This window comes from Lonchura striata, chromosome 3, assembly GCF_050655825.1.
Source record: "Lonchura striata isolate lonStrDom1 chromosome 3, ASM5065582v1, whole genome shotgun sequence".
Classification (NCBI taxonomy): Eukaryota; Metazoa; Chordata; class Aves; order Passeriformes; family Estrildidae; genus Lonchura; species Lonchura striata.
In genome coordinates this window covers 30,364,224-30,385,351 of record NC_140705.1, presented here as the reverse complement: position 1 = coordinate 30,385,351, position 21,128 = coordinate 30,364,224, and the positions used below count along the sequence as shown (strand labels likewise).

General features: G+C 38.3%; 1 protein-coding gene across 5 annotated transcripts in view; it reads right to left on the bottom strand.

The window, feature by feature from the left end:
• KCNQ5 (potassium voltage-gated channel subfamily Q member 5) overlaps window positions 1-21,128 on the bottom strand; it is a 277,080-nt gene that overhangs the window by 34,465 nt on the left and 221,487 nt on the right. For 2 of the 5 annotated variants that reach the window (XM_085574760.1, XM_085574761.1), the window contains exons 4-10: window positions 15,195-15,370; window positions 14,633-14,758; window positions 7,686-7,796; window positions 5,677-5,772; window positions 2,315-2,409; window positions 1,475-1,540; window positions 756-782 (exon numbers count right to left, since the gene is read on the bottom strand). In XM_085574760.1, coding sequence (XP_085430886.1) covers window positions 756-782; window positions 1,475-1,540; window positions 2,315-2,409; window positions 5,677-5,772; window positions 7,686-7,796; window positions 14,633-14,758; window positions 15,195-15,370 — 697 coding nt within the window. The remainder of the gene's footprint in view (window positions 1-755; window positions 783-1,474; window positions 1,541-2,314; window positions 2,410-5,676; window positions 5,773-7,685; window positions 7,797-14,632; window positions 14,759-15,194; window positions 15,371-21,128) is intronic. The other 3 variants (XM_085574762.1, XM_021553807.3, XM_085574764.1) reach the window with 2 other exon arrangements.

Genomic DNA, 21,128 nt, shown 5'->3' with positions numbered 1-21,128 from the left:
GCCCTGCCAAGGCTTGCTGCTGCCAGCTGTAGGCAGTCGGTGCTCAGCCGGGATCCAGGCTGGGTGGGAGCCCACCCGCGCTCCCAGCTGACAGCAGTGGGGCTTCCTTCAGCAGTGGGACCAGTCTGGCTCCTCTGCTTGAACTGAGCCATGGGGGAGTGCAAGCCATGCAGCCAGGAGGAGGCGAGACACTGCAGTGCTGCTTTCCCCCCACCTCCTATGTCCCAAAATGCTCCTTAGGGGAGGGGATGGCAGAAAAGTTAGAAAATGTAGAGACATGGCTCTGAGGAAGCCTTGAGGATGCTCCTGCAGGGCAAAGGTGACATCCAACCAGACCCATCAAAAAGTCCTCCCTGCAATGGAGGGTTGGGCTTCTTCACATTGCCAAATAAAACTATATGTCTGTAACTTCCACTGCAATTTCTGCATCGATTTTATGGCAGAAGCTGGGGACATGTGCTTGTCCAGGAGCTGGGTCTGGGGAAGCTGGTCCACTGGCTGCTCTGGCACTGTTCAAACTGAGCCTCTCAAAGCTACAGCATGTTAGATGTGTAAAAAATTGCCTAATTTTCCTATAGAAAAACTAGGACAAAGAAGCACATTTCAGCAGCATATGAGTTTAAAAAGATCCAATTTGTGATTATTATCCATCAATGGTTGCAGTTCATTGACTCTACTGTACAGAACCCAAGACATCTAAAAGTCATTAGGAAACAGCAATTTCACAGATAAAAGAAATAAAATAAACTACAAACCTGCTAGAAGATTCCCCTTGTTCTTTTCTTCAGGTCAGGGAGTGGGAGGGAAAAACATATTTGTTATGCAGATAGTAATCACATTATTTAGTTACAGATGATGTTATATGTATGATAAATGCAAATGGATATGTTAATTGGTGCACAGCACACACATTACATTGCAACCACACAAACATTCAAGCAAGACTCATAATTACAATGCCTCTGTAGAAGAAACTTTTCAGGTCTTTAACACATGCATAACATGCTTAGTACATACCACTGCAGACTGAGTTGGCAAAGCACTTAGGCAAAATGCATTGCTGACACATACATAACAGAAAGCTGTAGTTTCTTATTAGATAATTTATTTCTGGTAAATAAAAAGGTTCAGTTTTAGCACAGCAATATGCTTATTTAAAATAAGAAGTAGATGCACTTTTGAGGGACAGTCATATTTTAGAATATTTTATGTGGGATACAGCTTCATTATTAATGTAATTTTCTATCCATCCATTTATACTAATGTTGCTTTTAACCTGTTTGTATATATAAAATATCAATACTTCATGTAACTTTTAATGTAAAAGCTCCTTTTAGTGTAGAGCAGTTTGGAATTAGAGTTATGGTAATGGATTACTTACGGCTCTGTTCTTGTCAACTCTTTGAAATTCAAAGATCAGCTTTGGATACCCAGCCAAACTTCTTTTTGGCTGAGCTTTTTGGCACACAATTACCTTTTTACTGTCATGTGGATGTTCATCACCCAGCTTTGAGAGAAACCACTAATTCTCTTGCACTGTCTGCAATTAACAACAGTTAAGATGCTTATCAGAGCTTTCCCATAAGGCTCTTAGCGCTCTCCTTTTTAATCTTTATCAAGTATTTTTTACTTCCTGATCTGTGCCCTGTATTGAATCAGTCAACTTGCTGCCTTCTGCTAAACCTTTTAGTGAATTATTGAAAAGTCTTGGGCTGCCAGTGCTCTGTGAATTCTCACCCAAACTAGGATATCAAATATTTCCTGTCTGCCAAACTGTGGCAACAGGTCTTTTGAGTCATCTTCTGCTGTCTGTATGTATGACTGCATATATAGTTTGTCCTAAGGAAATATGGAATATATCAGAAGTTATGACAAAAAGGAGCAAATTCTCTAGTGCATTCAGGTACAAAATAGCACAAGGCACTCTTTCTTTGGAAAGGTAGATCAGCAGCTACAGCCTTATACAGAGGCACAGGCATAAACATACCATTGAAGCAAGGAATAAGCTCTGCATTAAACTTAATATTTTTCTCCTTAAGAATAATTTGGAATGAGGTAAATCATTAACCATGATGTATGAGTGGGTTGTTGGGAAAATGTTTCTAATGCCTGTGCATTTCTAAGATAAATAGCAATGATTTGTATTTGTTCCTAGGCTCCTACGTGATATTGATCTGATTTGTTAGTTTAAATTTTTATTGAGAAGACTTGAGAGGACTTAAGACAACAAACCAAGACAAAACAGACAAATACTAGTTCTCTATAAGCTTGGACACACATCAAAAACAGCACCAGCTGCCATATTTGTACCTACTTTGTAGGGCTGCAGGTATGCAAGGCCTTCAAATGAGGCTTCCAGGTAGCAATGGAAACTGATTTCTCATCAGCAGCATAACTACGCCATACACACTACGTGCAGGATATATGGTAAAAAAAGAAAAAACAAGGCAAGAGGGAGTAGGGGATGAAACAAAAAATTGAAAAGCAGATTAGTAACTGATACAAGTTGTATCTTTCTCGTATCATTCGTAGCACTGATACATGCCTGAGGGGAGGAAGAATACTTTCATAATATCGCCAGGTGGCTGCCATGTTTGTTCGGCTGGCGTCGGTAGAATAAAACCACCAAGAAGCCTGGTATGGGGAAACAATAGAAAAGCACAAAGGAACCAAGAAAATGAAGTGACAATGCCACCACACTGACTATGGAGCGAGGGGATTTTGTTCAGACTGGAATGCGCTCGGTTAGGCTGATTGAGGAAATACCAGTACAAACCTGCCAAAACTTTTGTGAATCCCAGTACACTTTATGCAGTAAGATAAGACTTACTGGCTCTGTGAAAGCACCAGAAGATATTCAGCACATAAAGATGCTCAGAAAAGCATTGCAGTGATTTATTTGTGACAAGTCCATTGAGGACACCCACACAACCTTGCAGTCTGACGTAAAGAAAATGTCATAATACATTCTGCAAATCATAATGAAAACTAGACAAAAAACACTTAGAAGAGAAGAGAAACATTCTCTGTGGTTTGAAACACTGAAATTATTCATTTTGTGTTTTTAAACATTTAACAAAAGTGAGTAACCAAAGCATAGCATTGAAAATGTATCCATTGTTTAGATTTATAATGCATGTAGATAGTAACATGAGCCTTAGTTCTACAAGCTGGGACATGTTCCCTGATGTCAGCATAACTATATTAATTTGTACTAGCTGAGCATCTGTGCTTCCTGTATATTGTCAACCATTAAATGTCATCTAGGTATTCTTGTATGGAATCTAATACCCTGTGTTTTCCTACTGTGTATCTCCCGGAAACACATCCAGTCTTCATTAACAGATGGAGAACCTGTTACTCACTTTGAAATTGCTTCATTGGTTGATCATTCTTGTTGTCAAAAAATTTCTGCATTATTTTTAATTTGAAACTCTTTGGTTTTGGCTTTTAGCCAGAGTTACTTGTTATGTTCCTGTCTGCTACATTAAATGGTCCAGTAGGTTCCAAGACTTCCTCTCTGAGCTTCTGTGTTCAAATAATTCTCACACTAAATATTTCTTATAAGCTAATGAAATTGAGAAAAGTATATCCATACCAAATATTTAACTTTTCTACAGCTATCTACAGGTAAAGGCTCTCTCAAAGAGTCTATCTGTGGCAACAGATGAGCTAGCACAGTCTTAATTCTACAGTGTAACTGGTTAGAAAATAGACATTACCCTGATAAGCTAGAGACAATTAAAAAAACCTGGGCACTGTTACAGGACCCAATGATATGCAGTTCAGACACATTCTGCATTTATGAACACTAAATTTTCTCCAGTCCCTGACCCATTTTTCCAATGTTTTATTTGCTTTCTCCAATATTTCAGTCTCACTTACAAATTATAGATGCTGAGTTGATATGTATGATATCAACATATATATACTGAGTTGATATGAGCATCATAATACACAGTGGTAGGATCAGTCTTCTCCTCATTATGTTTATGGGTCTGTATCTAAGGACTTTAATAAACCAGGTGTAGTAACATACTGGGAACTTGTATGAAGCTCTTGACCCTTCTTTCCCAGTCTTTCTCCTCTGTATTTCTCATGCTTCATCAAATCCTTTCCTGATTCAATAATACTGGGATAGAGACATAATTATCTGGATTCAGTTTCTAGATCAAGTTTTGTATTTGTTGTGTTAAAACATTTGGCAGTGATCCTTTCATCCTAAAAGTCACCCAGATTGTCCTTGGTTTTATTCCTGTGTTCTGGTTTTTGTATTTCCTATGCTGCCAGGCCTTGTGCCTTCAGAAGATATCTCTACCAGCAATTTTATATTAATTTCTGGATCACTGAAAGTGTTGAACCTGTAAAGGAACATGTAAATGTTGAACAGCCTTCATCATGGGATCCCACAACAAATGTCCTCCTTTCACAATGATTTTGTTCACTGAGAGCCACTTTCCAAAATCAGGCAGCTAGCTACTCTTAATCTATTTAGCATGCTGTCTTACTAATATTTTGAACTGTTGAACTGTCATAAAATAATAATAAGAGCTATATTCAAAACCTCAATCTATTATCTGTTTCCTCTGGCAACCAAACTTGAAAGAAGTAGATTAGAATATATGTGTTAGAAAATACGCCAAACAGTCATTCTAAACTAGACACGAAAGTAGTGGAATTATTTTTGTTAATTATTCTAATAAATATTATATTTGAAATATTTAGAATTTAATAATAATTGAACAGTAATAATGGAAAACATTTATTAACTTTAAGAATGCTTCCAAGACAGTCTAACAACTATCTGTACTTAGCATAGACCTCTAGCATATTCATACTCAGCTTCTTTATTTGGATTTATTATTTCAAAAATAAACCCCAGCATACATGGCACACATAGAATGCTTGACATCCCAGGAAAATAAACTAGGACTCTAGGAGATTATTTCCCCCCACCTTTTTTTTTAGTGCATCAAGTAGAGTAAAGCTTGATGCAAAATGATTCTTTAGAGTATTTTCTCAGTTTTAACCAGGAGTGGAGGTTAAGGAAAAAGCCAATGCAAAACAGCTACCTAAAACATACCGTGCCACTTTTTGTTGATTTGCACCATCACATCAGAACAACTTCAGACAATTTCAGACATTTTAAAATTGTTTGTGCCTACATTTCCAGCTTTTGAATTGACTCATCGTGAAGGCAATTCTCTGGGCAGGACACTTTTTATCTTCACCATGTATATCCCTCACTGAAATTCTCTAAACCCTGTAGTAGATGAAAAGTAGCTTAATATAGGCAAGAGTGCTGTGCTATCAGTTGGGTTGTCTAGGGATCACTTCTCTTTTTACAAATAGCTTTCTGACTGCAGGCATGCATTTGGTATCCTTGCCTCTGTTTCTTTAACGTGGATAGAGAACAAAAACTACACACAGAAATGCTGTGTGTCTTGTTATAGTTTGTCTTGATAATCTTAAAGGTGTTTTCCAACCTAAATGAATCTGTGATTCTGTACAGAATTATGGCAACACATAGTAAGTCACTGAACACAGTTTTTTCATGAAACTAACTAATCTATTAAATATTATTTCCACAAAACTTTCCAAATGGAAATAATAAGTCTTGTTCCAATATGTACTTTAAATCACCTGTGATTATCTTTTTGGTGATGTCATATTTACCTGAATTAGACTTGCAGCTGGATTCCTTCTTTTTTCAAAGTGTTTCTGACGATGCTGTTCCTGCACTTTCAATGCAAATCCTGAGCCAAGGATGCCCTGCAATATCATTTTATCAATATGTAGGTAATCTTTGAACAAATATACATCATCACTTCCAAAGATTTTGTGAAGATGTTATGCCATATGGTTGCTTCAGATAACACATTTATGACCAGTATATGACAGTAGAAGGCACAGAAGCACTTCCCCTTTTCCTGGTGAAGCAGGAGATTCCTTACATAATATCTGTGGTGCTACCAATGACCACCCATTGCCTGGTTTTGTGCTACACTATGTTCTTGCAACTACCAAGACCACAGAGGTAGATACATATTTATAAAACCAAGCAGGGCTATTCAGAGGAACATGAGTCAGGAATGAGGAAATGACCAGCTGACAGATATGCCAGATATATATGGACATCAAAGCCCATATCTGCAGTATTTATTATAATTTTTGATTTTAGAATATTGAAAAAATAAATTTCTTTTTTATCTTTCCTATTAAATAATAACCATTGTTTATTCTAGAGGCTATGAAAAAGCTAATTATAAAACATCCCTTCTTTTAGCCTTTGGCCTTTAAGTAAGATAAATTTGATTCTAACTGAATAGATCCAAGGACTGAGGATGTTTTCCTTCTTTATTTGCAAGGAACGTAATATTTTGCTGGACATGTCTGCATTATAAGGAAGAATATTTCCACTTGATCCTTAGTCAGGATAAAATACTAAAAGTGCAAAAGTTTCCCACATACCTCTCGTTTTACAGACAGATTCAGCACTGAAGTATTTATGAGGAAACTACTATCTGTACACAGATATGATATGAGGAACAAAAGTTGTGGCATCTCTAATATGTAAGGGTATTCATCTTTTCATTGTAGTACTGCTAAGACTAGCTTTCTTGTTAGTGGTGACTAGATGACAAAAGGAATTAATTACAGTAGATGTCAATAAATGTCAAGGATTCACAAACAGGTAATGGTTTATAATTATAATGCATTATAGTATGTCAAAGATACTGAAATACTCTTTGTAGCTAGAGTAAGAAATAAATGCAGTGCACCAGATGATTTAATGCTGTCAGCAAATGTAGATTTTTAATTTTGGTTTACCTATATGGTTGAAAACAAATGAAGTATTATAACATCCATGTTATAGTATAGTATATATATATATATAGTATATATAGTTTAGTTTTATAGTATAGATCTACAGAAAAAGCATATGAGTATTAAAATATCAAAAGACATTGCACTGGAAACAATACAAAAATTACAATTGCCACTTCTCATTTCATGCTTATTCAAAACTAATTAAAAATAAAAAAGGAGATTCACTCAAAAAAATGAGGATTTATTTCTGAAGCTACACTATATTTTACTTATTAGATAATTCCCATTTCCATTAGTCTCTTGAACATTGATAGAAATAACATAAATAAACTACAATTTTTATTTACAATGATTCACAGAAAATGATAGCTGCACCTTTTGCATTCAACATCATTAACCATTAGTTGATTTAAGGCCTTCTACTACTCTCTGTTGGTAGCTTGAACATGGCCATACAAAAAAAGCTATTAGAAATACCTATTTTTTCCACAATAATCTAAGTTAGAAAATCATATAATGTGCTTTTATTTTTGTTTTGTTTTGGAAAATTTGAAAGAAAAGCAGTAATATATGTTGCAATTAATAACAAATGGAAGGATTTTCAACTTTTCTAAATAGTATGAAGCCTAATTTCCCAGTTTTGTCCAAGCCAGAGAAACTTCCCAAAACCAAAGCAAGGACACCAAACCTTTTCTTTGGATTTTGGATAACACTTCACAAGTATTGTTGCAGAGCAGAAAGCCTTAAAGAGTTGTTCTTCATGTAGGTAGCTTCCTTCAGCTTTTTGTATCATAAAAGTGGCATGACCTACCGGAGTTTCTATTATTTTTTATTAATTTTATAGGCATACTCACAGCAGGTAGTGCAAAGAAAGAAATGCCAAGTAGAGCAAATCCTGCAGAAAGCAACCTTCCAAGCCAAGTAAGAGGAGTTTTGTCTCCATAGCCAATGGTTGTCAATGTGATCTAAAAAGAAATTAATTAACAATGGGGTTTACCAGAAGCCACTAACAGATTAGTTGCAGATTATTTACATTGCATGAAGCAACATTTCCACTAATTAATCCAAGACATCTGAAACATATAGCGGTTTCTAAAAAAATTAACACAATTATACTAACATTGACACTTTTCTGTAAAAACGTAATACTGTTTATGGCTAAATAAAACTGAGATAAATAATAAATGTGAGAAAAACACCTAAATAAGCAATAAGTTTAAAAAATAATGAAAAATTACCTTGATCTCAAATTTGAGGCAAATGGTAGGAAATTCTATAAGTTGGGAAGAAAAAAAGTGTTCTTTTCTATAGATGTGAAGGTGTTTCACCTATTTTCTGCATGAAAATATGACTGTATGTATTTATCTAATGAAACAAATATAAATTACATGGAGATAATACTGGAACAATACAGGAGGGAAGAAGTTGATGCTTGCAGATGATATAAAATCAAAGAAATTGCAAGAAGCAGTTGCATTTTTTGCAAACCCATCAGTACAATTTGAAGTGAATTCCCTTCTGAACCACAAAAAACACTAATGAAAAGCTGGGAGGAAGTTTCTGGTCCTTTCCCGTTCCTCCTGACAGGCTCAGACACATCTATGTCACTCCTGACATGGTGGTCCAAAGGTTACTGCACAGCACCAGAGCCAGAGGTACCTCGGGCTGTTGGACCATGTTAGCTCAGACCTGCCTGTGGACAGGTCAAAGAGACAGGGGAGGCAAGTTTTCGTGCAGGTGGGAGGGCTCATTGACCACTGGCCATGAGCAACATGGCCACTGAGATAATGGTGTGTGGTTGGGGCTCACTGAGAGCATCTCGAAAGCGAAAGATGAGTCTGAAGGCTCTCCCTGACTGAAGGAGTCAGGCTGCTTGTGGCTCAGGAAGAACACACCAATCCCATACCTGGGGACTGGACTGGCAGAAGAGCTGTGTCTGTGTGCTTTCACAGAGTTCAGACCCACACAAGTGCCTGGTGTAGGCAGCTGGAGAAGGTGTGGGCAGAGCGGAGGATTCCCGAGGGCCGGCCAGGAGGCTGCGGGGCGCGTGCTCAGGCAGCGGCACACGATGTTAAAGGACAAAGATAGACAACAGTAGGCTGAGTGCCAAGGACTCCGGGGCCTGCTATTAGGGAGAACATGTGCATGGAGAATTATTTTACATCGTGTACCAAATGTGGGCAAGTTCAGGCTTAGCAAATATTCTGGCAGCAACAGATTCTTCAGGAAATTGCCTTCTAGAGACATTATTTTGCTTCCAGCTTCCTCAAAGTTCGTTCCTAGGCAAGATGACCAAAACAATTCTATTTAATGTCAGGGTCACCACGGGACAAAAGAAGGAAAGTCTTTTGGAAGTAATTAGATTTCAACTATTTAGAACTCTGTAGATAGTAAACAGTGCTTTTAATTGCTCCCATTGTTGGGAACAAGCTGCTGGTGTAATTTACCCTGAGAAAGCCACAGGGACTAAGAAAGAGAGATGAATTCAGGCTGCAGCTGAATTTTCAAGTGGTTATCAAGTCTCAAGTTTTGTAACACTAGCCTGGTCACAGACACACCACCTTGCATGCCTATTAGGTCTCACTCTTCCTTGCTCCTCTTCACGTCCCTGCCCCATCTCCTCTTCTGAGCATTTCTGGACTCTTTGGCAAGCCACTGCCACCCAGGAAGAGACAGAAAATGATCCACATTTTTGAGTGGTTTGTTTCTGCTGCTTTGGTGCCGTGTCAGCTCACAGACATGCCTAACAAGCTCCAGAGCCTGCATAAGGCAACGAGAGACCGGGATGGAGTAAGAGGGAAGAAGGAACATGAGAATGCAACTCTCCCTTTTCTGGCAGAGATGAGCTGGTGCAGCCATGGTCTTGGCCTGGCAGAGGGGATTGATTTGTTTGTTGAAGAAGATAATTACAGCTCTTCACATCAGAAGGCAACTGCAGAACAGTTTGAGGCTATTAAGAACCCAAGAGGAATGAAACACTTGAACAAATGAATCCCCGAATAAAGGTTCCTCAAAATTTGTTTCCAGGCCAGTTATTGAAAAGCAGTTTGGAGCTCTGGAATGAGCCTGCTTTCTTGGCTTCCATCCAGCTCCCTATCTCTGCCAGTTGCTGGAAAGTAGAGAGATATCTCCTGTCTGGGCTGATGAGAGGGAAAGAGAACAAAGCGTCATCTGCATATTAATGCTATTGCCACCCAACTGTATTCCAAAGTAGTCTGATAAACTTGAACCTTTGGGACCTGACATCTGAGAGCAATCCAAAACCAGCAGCAGTCACACAGAGTATCTCTCTGGAATTTCTCCAAAGAAAATACCAAGACCCTATCAAGCCTTTCCCTCAATTCTTCTAGGTACTAAGGACTTAATGGTATCAGTCTGTGATTAAGAATATCAGTTGCTTCTTGCTCACTTTGAGCTATTTTATGTCAGGATGGTCTTTACAGGAGTGTATAGGTGTCAGCACCATGCTGTACTGTCTTACTCAACACTGAGCAAAGGGGTTTGATCTTCATTTTATACTACTCTCACCACACAACTAAAAAATGTTTTTTGGACAATGTCAGGGTCAAGTTTGGGAATAATCCACTGCATCTTTGTAAGTGCTGCTAGTGCACTTGGCCAGGCCATTGACTGGCAAACCATTGGTCAGCCCTTGACTGGCATAATCCTGAGACTCAATTAACTGAGCAGGGTGTGTAAAATGACTGGATGTGAAAACACAGCAGTGTAAGAAATTTCCAGAATCACTGCTAATCATGTGAGAAGCAGACACAAGTTACAGCTAGCATTGTGTGGGTAAGAGAGAAGTGGCCAAAGCTCAAAGGTAACTCATCCTATCCCAAAATGTAGGACTTGGGCTTGTCTGCAAAAAAAATTCTAGTACCACCAGAGTTGTACTAGGGCATCTGAACAGGGACCACCCACAGGAGAGGAAGCAGACTGCCCAAGAGATCTTTGGTGGTACTGTATGCCTATGTCTAAATAGCTGACTCACACTCCTGCATGGCTAAATGAGCTAGCTGAGTCCTGTCTTTTACACCAGGTTCAAACCACTCCATTTAGGTTATTTCTATAAATGAGGGGTCTCAACAGGCTAGCCAAAGTAGGCAGTGTCTTCTGACCAGGCTCAAAACTCACAATGATTATAGACCATCCATTATCTCATTGCTGGAGCTAATAAATATGCTAATATGAATGAGGTAATATAATAATGAATGTGATGATACAACTTAGATTACTTCAATTAGATGAGATAGGACTCAGGAGGCCATTCTCTACCCTAATATTTCTTTCTGATGTAATTTTAAATTGTCCTAGCAGTACTTACCTTTTGGATTGTTACCTGACATCACTTAACTGAAAAAAATACAGTTTGTTCATGCTATCATTACATTAAATAGGAAAAATTTAATCAGTGTTAACTCATTTCAGCTAGTCATTGTGCAAATGTAATTAATTGTAGTATGTTTTGTTCACTAACAGGTCACTGTGGAGTGCTAGACCCATTATGTATCCAACTGTAACTATTGGGTACTACTAGAAGATCAAGACTTATTAAAAGAAATTCTATCAAATGTGTAAGAGGGACAGAAACTTCAGCTGCATTAAATTTGCAGCTAAAGCTAATTAATGTACAAACAAAATGTCACTATAAGTATCCACAGTTCTAGTTCACATCAGTATATCCCAGAAAACTATGTATGGTTTGGTTTTGAAATACTTAGGTTTTTTTAATTGACCTTTTGTTTCCATATGGTTTCATTATTTTCTTCTGTTAAATTAATTAATTAAATTAATTTATCTTCTCTACTAAAGCAAATTCTGAACTTGAGCTCTTCATTTAACAATCACCATTGTGTGCTGCTGTGTTAGGCAACACTGTGTGGATCCCAACCACAAAAATATTCACAGTAGTAATATTAACATGATGTTTAAATAGCAGATTGCACAGTACAGCATGAAATTGCAAATACAGTGGAGTATTCATACGTAAATTTGGATGCCATATCCTGTCTTTCATTTTTGTATATAAATATGGGCTTCAGAAATGGTGTCAGTGAAATAACCATAGCAGTGTATGGTCCTCAAGTAATCTGGATTAATGAATGAATTAATTGCAGCATGCTAGTTCTGCTCCTGTAGGGAAAAGCATAAGTGCCTCTAAAAGATTGAAATTTAGGGTGACTATTTGTGCCTTTGATGCAGCCTTTTCTTTCTTGTACCTCTGCCATGACAAAATTCAGTTCAGAGTTTGGTACATAATCTGTGGTTTAAAGCAGAATAACTTTTGCAAATAAACAAATCAATGAGACTGAGCATTGATTTCCCCTAAAATGCCATACAGTTTGTCCTTTTCAAAAATCTGCATGTGGGTTACTCTGGCAGTAAAAACAACCATGACTAAGAAGCACATTATGCATTTCCCACATGCTGTTTTACATATTGTAAAAAAAATTACTATTATTAAAATGGCAAAGACATCAGGTAAGGGGGAACACTGTTTTCTAGTAAGTTTGTGCACTTGCTTAAGTGCATTAAAAACTTAAATGTTTTAATGTCATACACTGGGGAAAGAAGAAAATATATAGAAATATACAATACAAAATATTGTTTTCAGGTTTTTAAATAAAATTTGTTGTTTTTCCCACTGAAATCTAGGCAAGATTCCTGATTTTCTCAGTTGCACTACTTATATAACCTCTGAGTCATGCACTTTCACTTCATAGTGTACAAAATATTTTAAGCACCACTTTAGACAATGATTATTTCCTAGCAGGGCTTTTCCTTTAAAAATCGCAGTCAGCAGGGACTGGAGAAGCAAATTCCAAAATAAAGGTCTTGTTCCCACTGCTAGAGCTGCTCAGGAAGAAGGATCTGGATCTAACACAGTCAGATGCCAGAGTGGAGCTCTGAGTTTTCTGGGACTTTCTCATTCTTTGTGCATAGGTTTCCCCATTCCAGCTGGCAGGTGGGCACAATCCTCTGCTCAGTCCAGGGCTAAGGCACACAGGGCCTTGCAGAGCAGTAGAGGCGGTTTCCTGGGAAATCAAATGTCTGAAAAGATCCATTCCCAAGAACATGCACAGCCACAGGAGGGTCTCTTACAGGACCATATCCCCCACTGCCACCCAAAAGGGATAACAGTGTTTTCAGACTCCCAGAGCTGGGCTACCCATCAGTGAGGGCATCCATTGCCAGATGCTTCACAACCGTGTCAATACAGGAAGGTGAGAATGCCTTAAGGCAAACCCAGAACTCAGCTTTTGAAGAAATGGGAAATAAACTGCAGTGATGCAACTGAATGCAAAACCTTGTCTTGTGACTTTAGCCAATATGAATTTTGTGTGTGTTTGTACTACAGGATAAAATGTGTATTTTATCAGTGATCTGACTTGATGCTCTAAAGCAACAAGTTTCAGCAAAATGTATTTCCTGAATATGTACACATAATATTTAGTAGGTCTGGCTTTTTCAAGCTCCTAGTTTTGTGCAGTGATAACATAGAAATATAGTCTCTAGGGACATGCAACAAATGACTAGCCCTTAGATGAACAAATTTCAAATACACTTACTACCCCTAATATTAGTAAGTGACCTTGACCTTAGCTCAAAATGCAGACAAAACTTCTTACAAATATTTGTAATAATTTAAGACATTCTGGAAAGGGCTTTTGTGCAGTCCCTGTGTGTATGCTGTGAGTCTGCAGATACTACTAAATCTAGATGAAATCCTGTCAGCAAGAGGTCTGAGGTGAGAAAGCTTCATTTTTGCATTATTCTGATAAGGAAAGGTGGCAGAGGCTGGCTCAGGTCTCACACTTATTCCAAGGAAACTAATGAGTGCTCTATGTTATTGTCAGCATTAATGATCTCCCAGGTATCATTTCACTAACCAGACTCTGCCAGAGCACACAGTGTGTGTTCTACTGCACCAGAAGGAAAAGAAAAGCACTTTTATACTGCCTGACTATAACTGCCTTGGGCTTTGTTGGGGCAGATTTCTTAAGCTGCTTAAGTAACTCTCACACAGTGATGAAGTCTGGATCACTATAGGGCATTTTTAAGCAAAAACTCCTACACATTATGCCATTAAAAAAAAAAAAATCAAAACTTCAAACTTAGGCCATTTTTTATTCATTGAAAGCCTAGTTTCTTTAACTGTATTCATATAATCTTCCTTCAGAAAAGCAGTCAGGCATGTACTTAGATCCCACAGATTTCAACAAAGTAAAAACTATTGATTTGATAGTTAACCATGATCTCAAGTAAATCAGGGTTTTTATACCTGTAAAAAATAACACTGCTGAACCAGAATTGACATATGCATTCTTGGTCTTTGTCCTCAAGGTACAGAGGAAAGAGAAACATCTTATAAAGGGCACTGATTATACTCTCATGCCAAAGCTGATGTAAGATTTTTTCTCTCTTTTTTCCTGACACGTTTTCCTCTTCCTGCACTGCCACTTAGAGCCCTCTGGTTTGTATCAAAACAGCTCTTTGTGGGGCCATATTACAAACTATATTACTGAAAGGCTAAGGGTTAAAAAGTACAATGCTTTCTTCTCTTGAAGGTTTAGTGGTCTGGTTTGCAGCAGAAACACATAAACAGCTGTTCTGCTGGATGGACTGAAATAATCTGTCAATGTGCAAATGAATAGCTGAAGGAGGAAGCTTCTCAGACCATTTTTTGTCAGTGAAAACAATTCACTGAACAGAACACTAAGCTAAAATCCTCAGTAGGTGAAATTCAAAGCACTTTAGCATTCTGGTAAGAGAGTCCATGTTATTTTTCTGTACTTACTGTGCCCCACCAGAGAGCATCTGCATATGTGGAGAATTCGGTATTTGCATCTTTTTCCACCAAATAAACCAGGAAAGATGAAAAGATGAGTACTAAAAATCCTATGTACCAGGCTGTGATTAATTCCTAGATAAAACAGAACAGAGATCAATTCCCATTTTATGGACTGAATAGAATGACATTTCAAGAAGACATGATGAAATTATCTATATAAATGCTTTTTTGGCATCTGTGCAGTTATGAGTCAAATGCTTCCCTATGGAAACAAATTCTGAAAATTGACAGGATCTACTCTTATGGTTTGATGCTTTAGCAACGTCCCCAGCATATAACAAATTACAGCTGCACATCAAGAACAACATTTTCAAGCTCTCTAAAAACTGTTAGTATTAAACAGCCATGGCCTGGTGTATCTGTGTTAGTTCATATTACAACTGGTGTTACTTCAGAAAACTTTGGGTATTCTTCTCAAAACTGATAAATGCTTATTTCCTTGGTCACTTGTTGAATCACATCAAGTGAAGATATCAACCAGACAAAATTAGTTTTTAGGATTACATACCTTGCTATGTGCATAAACTACAGAACCTAATAATTTCCAAGTGCCTCCTCTTCGGTCCATGCGCACCATGCGAAGGATCTGTAGGAAACGAAGACTTCTCAGTGCTGATGTTGCAAAAATGTTACCTTGAGTTTTTGCAGAAACAACTGCTATTGAAGCGATGAGAACAATGATGTCTGAAAGAAATACATTACAGAAAGCATTAATGTCCAAGTATCAGTAAATAGTATATACACCTAGGTGAGCTGAATGAGAGGGACAAAAGAGGGACTCCTGTAGTGGATGGGAATCCAAAACACAGAGATTCCTGTTTGAGACAGGGATGTGAGATCAGGGCTATTGTCAAAAACTACCTCAGGAATCTCCAGGGTAAAAAGTGAGGGTCACAATTTTCAAAGCATATGGATAGAAGGAGTGATGTTAAAGAAACGTCATTAGGATCTTTGAAACCTGATGTAGCAAACTGTACAAATCAGTAGATGGATTAGAACTTTCCCCCTTTATCTATTTTTTCATAACAACTTTTCTGTGCAAAGACAAAAAAGAAAACTAAGGTAAGAAAAAAATAGGGCAGGCCTATTTTTGGTCAGAGTCTGGTAGAATCTGACTTAAAAGCACAGTACTAATTTCCTATGAGAACAGACACTGTGTGTTTGAGAAATGTAAGTTTCTGGACAAAACTGCCTTGATGTATCATTTCCTGGAAGGGAGGAAATACAGCACTGGGTACTCAGAAGCATTCCTTTAGCTGGAAGCCTGGAAAGTTAGTTGAAGCTCAGCAAGTGTTAGGATTTATTTCTTCAGGTCACAAATTCAAGTGACAGTGACTTTGGTGTGCACGTACTAATCAGCCAGCTGTCCTTAGAGCCAGAACAACATTTAAGGGGAGAGGAGGAGAAGCAGAAAAGTGATGGCACATGGATGCTGTGAGAAGGCATAATGTCCTTTTACAAGGATTGGGGTAGACATGCTGTTATGCATAGGGTAGAAAAGCACAGAACAAGCTCTGTTCTTCCTCACCTCATGATTAATTCCTTGGCAAACTTTAAAAGCTTAAAGAGCCCTTGTAAGAAATACCTGATTTTAATCTTAGGTTTTTGTGGTGTTTGTATGTTTCCATGCAAGGATAATCTAAATCCATGTTTGTTGGTGAAAAATTGAAAGTAGGTTCTTGATATGAGTTTTAATTTTGTGTTGGGTATAAACACACATCTTGTCCCTGGCATAGCTCCTACAAGAATGACCCAGAAAATGATTCAATACAATTCCAAGGGTACAGACAATCTGTTTCTGTGGTTTAAGGATTATCCTGCTAAATTGTGAAACTTTTGTCAGAACGGGATAGAAATCTACGTAGGTTTAAAACCAGCTGGATGCTCTTATGGGAGAAGATTTAATCCTGGGCTAATTAATACCAAAAGTTTGCTTCTGGTTCAGGATGTCTTCAAGCAGCAGGATGTTGGGGGCTGAGAAACTCTTGTAGAGAAATATCACTGTGTGTTTACCCTGCTTGTGCAGTCCTCCCCGCTGCTCATTGTTGGCTGGTGTCACTGTTTGACGTTCCTTGTTGGCCTAGGCTGACCTTCTGCCTGTTTTATGCTCTGATATTTTAAAATGTCTTGGGCTACTACATGAATCATAGGTGGTTACATAATTGGGTACCAAAAATGCTGGATTTGCTTCTTAATCCAGCAAGTTCAGAGATGAAGAAGAGACAGAAGTGGACATGGTGTCTTTGCACAATACAAATCTCAAGCTCACAGCAACCAGATACAGGAGGTCTGGGTGAGAATTGAGAAAGGAAAACTGACAAGGAAAAGTTCTAAAGAAGGTGAGAAAAAAATAGATGAAATTTGATTGACCTCCATGTGAAGATATTTAAATTTAGGTGTCTACATGTGAAGCAGGTGTTTAAATTCCCCAAGCAGCACAAGGTAATCACGTCAGTTGAGAGAGGTGCAGCTAATCCTCAGGAAGGCTTCTGCTGGCTTCTCAGCTGCCTCACACTCTGGGCTTGGCACAAGAAAAGCTAAATTCAGCTGCCCAAATTTATTTGCCCAGTGCCATTTGAGATGCCTTAAGGTATCTGAGATATCCCTAGATCTGGCAGCTATGCTCTTGGACCTGGAAAAGCTGAACTCTTCAGGAGAAGTGACTGGGGAGAAGGGAATATCGTGTAACAGGAGACAGGCACTGCTCTGTACTCTGCTGAACTAAACCCTAGATCCTGTTTGACTATACTGCCAGCATAGACACGTAGCGTACATGTACCCACCTAAAGCAAACTTCTTTTCTATATTTAGTTGTGTTTATTTGGATCCAAGGCTAACATAGAAGGTGCTGGAATGTCTTGAGCAATATGGACTGTGCTGAAAAAACAGTGTGACAGGGTAATCTTGACTTGTCCCAGTGCCTCCGAGCAGAGTAGCAATGGAACAGCCATTTTTATTTAGTGGTGATTGGCAACCAGCAAGTTAGAGATCATTAGAAGAGCAGTGTATGCCCCTAAAAATCGTTCTTAGAACTTAAAAAAGAATAAGGTCACCCAAAATATTGGGAATTATGCATTTAGTCCAGAAATTATTAAAATGCTTACTGGGGGTTTTGGTCACCCTCCATCACTTTTAATAGGACAATGTTTAAAAAAAAATAAGTGACTTGCTCCTGCCCTTATTCCTACTTATTCCAGAGCTCTGGCAGGGTTTTTTTGCAACACAGAGTTTTATAAGCACCCCCAGTGCAAAAAATATGAAATTAATTCAGTCTTGTCAGCAGAGCACAGCCTCTGCCCTGCACTGCTGGAAGCCCTCTGCCCCACTGAGTGTCTCTGGTCCCCTCTGAACATGAGAGACAAAGAAGCCAACAGTAGCATAGTTCTCTTTTCCATTTTTAAAAGCATTGGTCCAAAGGATTTATCTACTTGTGTATGCTCTTCTATCTGGAGGGCAGGGATGAGGTTCTCCCTAAAGGCAAGAAAGGTGGAGGAAAAAGGAGAGCAGAAAATGCACTGGAATCTGTTTGAAAAACAGCTGAAGGGAAGATAATCTTCCTAGACTGATGGTGTTTTATTTACACTTTTCTCTCTCATCTTCTTCACTCTTCACATCCTCAACTCCCACTAAAACTCTAACTCCTCAGCTGGAAATAGAGAAGGAAAGAATGTGTCCACTGCCTAAGACAGCCCTTCCTGGCTGTTTCCCTAGGAGGTAGGGAAGGCAGGCAGGCACATTATTTCAGTGTAGTTTAACTTGTTGGGAACTTGTGTAAGATAAATAAAAATAAACCCTTCTTGGAATGAAATCAGCATCCTAAGAAAAGTTTGCAGTGGTTGAAAGTCACTTCTGAGTGTGTTAAAACTGCTTGATTTTCTTATCTAAACATACCTAAATTTCATATCTAAACTTCAGACATTTCACCTAGTACCACTCAAGAAACCCCTGAGATTACATAAACGTTTTGTGGATACTAAAAGATTGGCAAAATATTTTTTATTTGACAGGCACCATGTTAACAACAAGGCCCCTTCATGAAAAATACAAAAAGTGACCCCAGAACTCATGTGTGTAACAGATTACACTTACGTATTGTCCAATGTCACTAAAACAGTAACATGTAGAACAAGTAACTAAAGGCCAGTAATGCAACTACCCAAAACTTACATGCAAGATGTTCTAGTGCAAGTTCCCCACCTCACAGAGGAAGGCCAGTGTTGGGCTACCTTAGACCGCTTAAGTGTGGTCAGAAACTCTGGATTGCTTGTCTTACTGATGGAGGTGTGCTTGGCATTCCTAAACTATCAGCATTTCTCATGCCAGCTGGGAGATGAATAATGTGACTGAGAGAATAATCATGATAGAAAAGGAGGCCTCATAAATCATCACAAGGGATTGTTTTACTTTAAATCCCTTCCCCAATGCAACTTTCCTAGCATGAGCTTCTTGGACGTTGTGAGATTTTTCAGCATTCATAAGTATCATGGGAATGAACCAGCTAAAGGGGGAAACACAAAAGCTATCCTTGGATATTGTGCCACGTCCCAACACCTTGATGTACCATCAGGACAATCTCTAAAGTTACGGAAATAATGTCAGGATGATTTTTTACAAGAGCATGTAATGATAGAACAAGGGGAAATGGCTTTAAACTGAAAGAGGGTTGGGAATGGATGCTCCTTTTCCAGATGTGTTCAAGACCAGATTGGATGGAGCTTTGAGCAACCTCGTCTAGTGGAAGGTCTCCCCGCCCTTGGCAGGAACTAGATGTTGCTTCTCTCAAGCCAAACTATTCTGTGGTTCTATGATTATTGGGAAATTTAACCAATGACAATCTCTCATCTGCTCAAAGCTCATGCACATGCTCATACTACTACACAAACCTTTATCTTTCTCTTTTTCATACTCTTCAAAGGAAGAATATGTTTATAGGAGCTTTGTCTTCTGCCTGCATTTAATGCTAATATGTTGAAACATCCTTTCTTCTTAATACAAATGATACTTTGAGACAATACAGGTTAAATGAATCTTGTGATTTTTTAAAATTTGATTTTATCTGAATAGAAAAACAAATAATACTTAACCACTTTTGGATCATCACTTGGACATCAAAAGAGTCTTTGCTATAAATTCACAGAAAATGCTCAGAGTTCACACATTCAATTTATTAAGAATAGGCGTGAAATGTCAATGGCTGTCAATTACTGTGTCTGCACCATCTACAGATCAGTAAAGAGAGGCAACAAACTAGGACATAAGTAGGGCATATCTGCCCCAAAACCTGCAGAATCAAGCAGAAAATCTCAAGAGGTTGTTTTATCTAGCCTGCAGCTGTATTAACTCACAAAGGAAATTAACTGGGCAATTGTATCACCAAATCTAAACTACACTTAGGCTGTCCTTCTAAGATCTAATTTTGAGCTAGAGTTATTATCCACGACCCAAAGAAAAGGCACAGCTTGTAGTGGTCATTTCTGAATAGTTCTCAGGACAGTTCATTATCCTCAGTTTCAAAATTACTTTTGAAAAAACCCCAGCACTATGATTCTGTACGGAATCATAATGTTATAGAGACATTGGACCCCACTAAGGGCATGAGACAGCTTTGACATTGACTCCCCCTGCTTACCATGGCACAGGTCATGCATGCCTATGGCAGCACAGTGAGCAATTATTCTCCCGTGCTGAGAGTTTAAATAGGTTTTAATTGAGATTTGCAGCAATCAATAAATAGAAACAATTAACAGCTTTCTATTCTGAGTCACTAAGAGGTGGTAGTGGTGGTAGGGAGGAATGACCAGCATTTTAGATTTTCTAATATCTCTTTGGATATCTATCCTTCCAGTCCTTATTGTTATTCTTAGAACTCTCTTCAATTTGCCTTCAGTAATCTCTAGAGCTGTCTGGCCAGGACCAAAGGGTACCATCTAATTAATGTAGAAATGTACTTTGAAGTCTAACCAGACACTACAGCATGAAGTTAACACAACACACATTCCAGACCACTGTATTTGAGCTCATCACACTATAGAAATATGATAAAATGTATATATTCAATGGACTATATCCTAAATTGATAAAAATTGGCAATTTAAAGCAGTTTAAGATACAGCCTGATGACTGACACTGGACTTTGGCCATACATCAGTACCTGAAAATAAGCTTGCTCTTTTTCAGATTCCTAAAAGAAAAGTTTACACAAACTTGACTATTGGAGCAGCAGCCTTTTTGCACAGCCTAGAAACACATTGGGCATTGCTATACTTCATGCTTCTGTGGGCTAGCAAAAAAAAAAAAAAAAAAAAAAATCAAGAAGAAAAGAAAAAGACATTCAAAGAGTTTAAGGCTCTGAATACCCTAATAGAGTGGTATTCAGCAAGGGACAGAATTGGATCACTATTTCTTGAGCACTTGTTCAGAAAGGTCAGAGGGCAGAAAAGTT